Below are 2858 nucleotides of genomic sequence, written 5' to 3'. Positions count from 1 at the left end.
ACTTTTTTTTTTTCAGTGGCCCTAATCCTCTTCCGTACTTTCTAGCTGCCATCTTAGAAAGAAATGTATTAAATACTAAAGTTTAAATGATGTTTTATTGCGACAGGGATGGATAACAAAATAAATTCTTCTTTAAATATCTTCTTCCCAGTAGATAATTTGAATTTAATCAAATGCAGAAATCAAAGGAATGAGCTTCTGTCTACATATATTTTTTATTTAAGAAAAAAAGGAATTGCAGAACTCTAAAACTGATGGTACCTTTGATTCAGGTTTATACTTGTTCTGTTTGAGCTGTTTTCCCAACAATATTTCCAAAAGATCATCAAGGTTCAGGTTTTAAAATTTAATTGAATGCAATTAATATTTAATATTAAGTACCACTGAGAGTAAAGGTTGCAGTTGCTTTCCTTAAAAGTTTGTTAACATTTAATATAATCTTTTTTTTTAATTAAACATAAAAAAGCAGATATATTGATAATGTTTTAAGTCAGAGTGTTTAAGTTTTTGCTAATTTGTTCAAATTCAGGGAAGCTGGGTCTCAGACTGTTTAGAGGGGTCAAAGGTATTCATGTTTAACTCCAGTAGAAGTTTAAATCCTACTTTTTAAAAGACTTTTGCAGAAGTTAGAGAATCAACTTAAGCTTTTTACTTCAGTAAAAGTTTAAAAGTACCATTTTTAAAACTTAAAGTATAAAAGTAATGAAGGAAAAACTGTTAAGGCCAGAATCTTTACTGCTCTACCCTTTTAAAGGAACATTTTTCTACAATTCTGGATGATAACTTCCTTAGATTTTATTTTCTTAGTTTTATAACTAATGGTAACAGGGTCATTTAACACCAATCAAATCACAAATAAATTATGGAAGCTCATTGGTAGAATTCCCTTATGACAGAAAGAAGGCCACGATTCACACCATTTTATCATCCAGAGGGGGGGACACATTTAATTACAAAACTGAATTCATAAAGCTGTCTTAAACACTTCATACATCCAGCAACGCATTGTCAAAATCCTGTTATCCCCCAACCTTCAACCTTATACAGATGTTCTCTGTTTTGCCAAACCTCCTCATACATCATCTAATTGCGTACGAATAAGGCATTAGAGACTTTATTATCGCTAAGACTCATACTTGAACTTCAACATGTACTGTTTTGTTGCTAAGTAAGTATAGGGCCATGTGTAAGGATATATTCTGATTCTGATTTCTGATTCTGATCTGATATAAGACAACAGAACTGCTTCTACAAAATTAATTGTCTCGATTAAATAAATAATTTTGATGGGTTTTATTTTTTTTAATACCAACAGGCCATAATGAAAATCACCTTAAATTAAATTAAAAAAGAAAAACGAGTCTTTTTTCAAAATGTAAGGAGTACAAAGTAGAAATAATTGCTAAAAAAGTTAAGAAGTAGAAGTAATAAGTTGCATAAAAAGAATTACTCCAGTAAAATATAGATAGCCAACATTTCTACCTGAGAAAGGTAATAAAGTATTTGTACTTTGTTCCTCGGCACCTCTGTAGGAAATATGAATGTTACGCTGGATAAAAGAAAAACAGAGGGCCGAACTAAAATAGTTTGTCATGAGTGATGCAAAGATAAATTCCTGTCAAAGAAAACTGTCTAAAGACAAAGAAGAGGTAAAGTTGATTTCCATCGACGTATCCTGAAAATATGCTCGAAAGATGAACGAAGAAAAACATTTCCTCTCTGTAGTTGCTTGCAAAGCTTTTCAAACAAAGTGAATTGATTAGTTTTCATCTATAATGATGCATCATTCACTGTCATTCTACAATTGATCTATTGATTGGCCATCGAGTCACAATGGGAGGGGGGGGACTGCTCCCCATCTCCACTAAAGCAGGTGGTGCCCTGAAGGGATCAATTTCCTTCCTATGATCAGTCCACATTCTGCAAATTATAGCCCTTAGTTGCATAAACTGGTTATTACAAAGTTGCATAAATTATATCGTATATTTGTTTTTTTTAACAGGAATAACAGAGTTTGAGTCTCATCCCGTTTCCATGGTGATGTCTGAAGGTTCTGTGGCGCGGTTCTCCTGTGCCGTCACTTCAAGCCCTCCGGCCACCATCACCTGGGAGTTTAACCAAAGCACGCTGCCTCTACAGACAGACAGGTTCATGATCACCATTTATATTCCCTTCCCTGGAAAAGCTGTCCTTTGGTTCGTCCCCAAATTCACTTTTTCATCTCCTCAGGATAACGGTTTTGCCGAATGGAGTTCTTCAGATCCACAACATCCAGCTGGAGGACGCCGGAAAGTATCGATGTGTCGCTACCAACATCGGCAGCCTTTTAAAGAGTCGAGAGGCCACACTGACTGTTCACAAAGGTACAGCGAACTGGAAGGATGCACATTTTGTTCCAAAAAAGAAAGACATTTAAAAACAATCAACTGGAATTTGTTTTCAAGTTTGAAGACGTTTCTCTTCCCATCCAGCAAGCTTTTTTAATTCAAAATGTCAGAAATAGCGTTTAGTTCCAGGTTTTATCCAGCAGCCCAACAAAGCCTGGTTTTAGTTTAGAAAACATGCACAAAAAAAACGGATGAACGGGTCGTTTAGCTTCTTTGTTAGCCTGCAATGCCCCATACCTGTCTATGTCTCTGAAAGGGGGTTCATTAAAGGGAATAGTTGGCCTGGCTGAATAGGTGAGGTCTTCTGTTCTCCTGTAAAGGGGTTGGGGGTGCGATGATAGCAGGAAGGAATCAACTCTATAACTGCATTATAGGTTTTTGAAAAGCCCATCAAACTCTCAAGCCCTCAAACTCAACGCTATTCCTGACATTTTGACTTAAAAAGCAAAATGTCTTCAAACTTGAAAACAA

The 2858-nt window shown here is 35.5% G+C and overlaps 1 protein-coding gene across 1 annotated transcript in view; it reads left to right on the top strand.

Moving 5' to 3' along the window:
• LOC107101574 (protogenin-like) overlaps nt 1–2858 on the top strand; it is a 19866-nt gene that overhangs the window by 3870 nt on the left and 13138 nt on the right. The window contains exons 3-4 of the mRNA XM_015400527.1: nt 2003–2147; nt 2230–2363. Of these exons, the coding sequence (XP_015256013.1) occupies nt 2003–2147; nt 2230–2363 (279 nt within the window). The remainder of the gene's footprint in view (nt 1–2002; nt 2148–2229; nt 2364–2858) is intronic.

The sequence above is a fragment of the Cyprinodon variegatus genome, unplaced genomic scaffold (genome assembly GCF_000732505.1).
Source record: "Cyprinodon variegatus isolate N-32 unplaced genomic scaffold, C_variegatus-1.0 Scaffold1115, whole genome shotgun sequence".
In the NCBI taxonomy this organism is placed as follows: Eukaryota; Metazoa; Chordata; class Actinopteri; order Cyprinodontiformes; family Cyprinodontidae; genus Cyprinodon; species Cyprinodon variegatus.
Note: the sequence above shows the minus strand (reverse complement) of the source record. Positions and strands in the feature narration are given on the sequence as shown.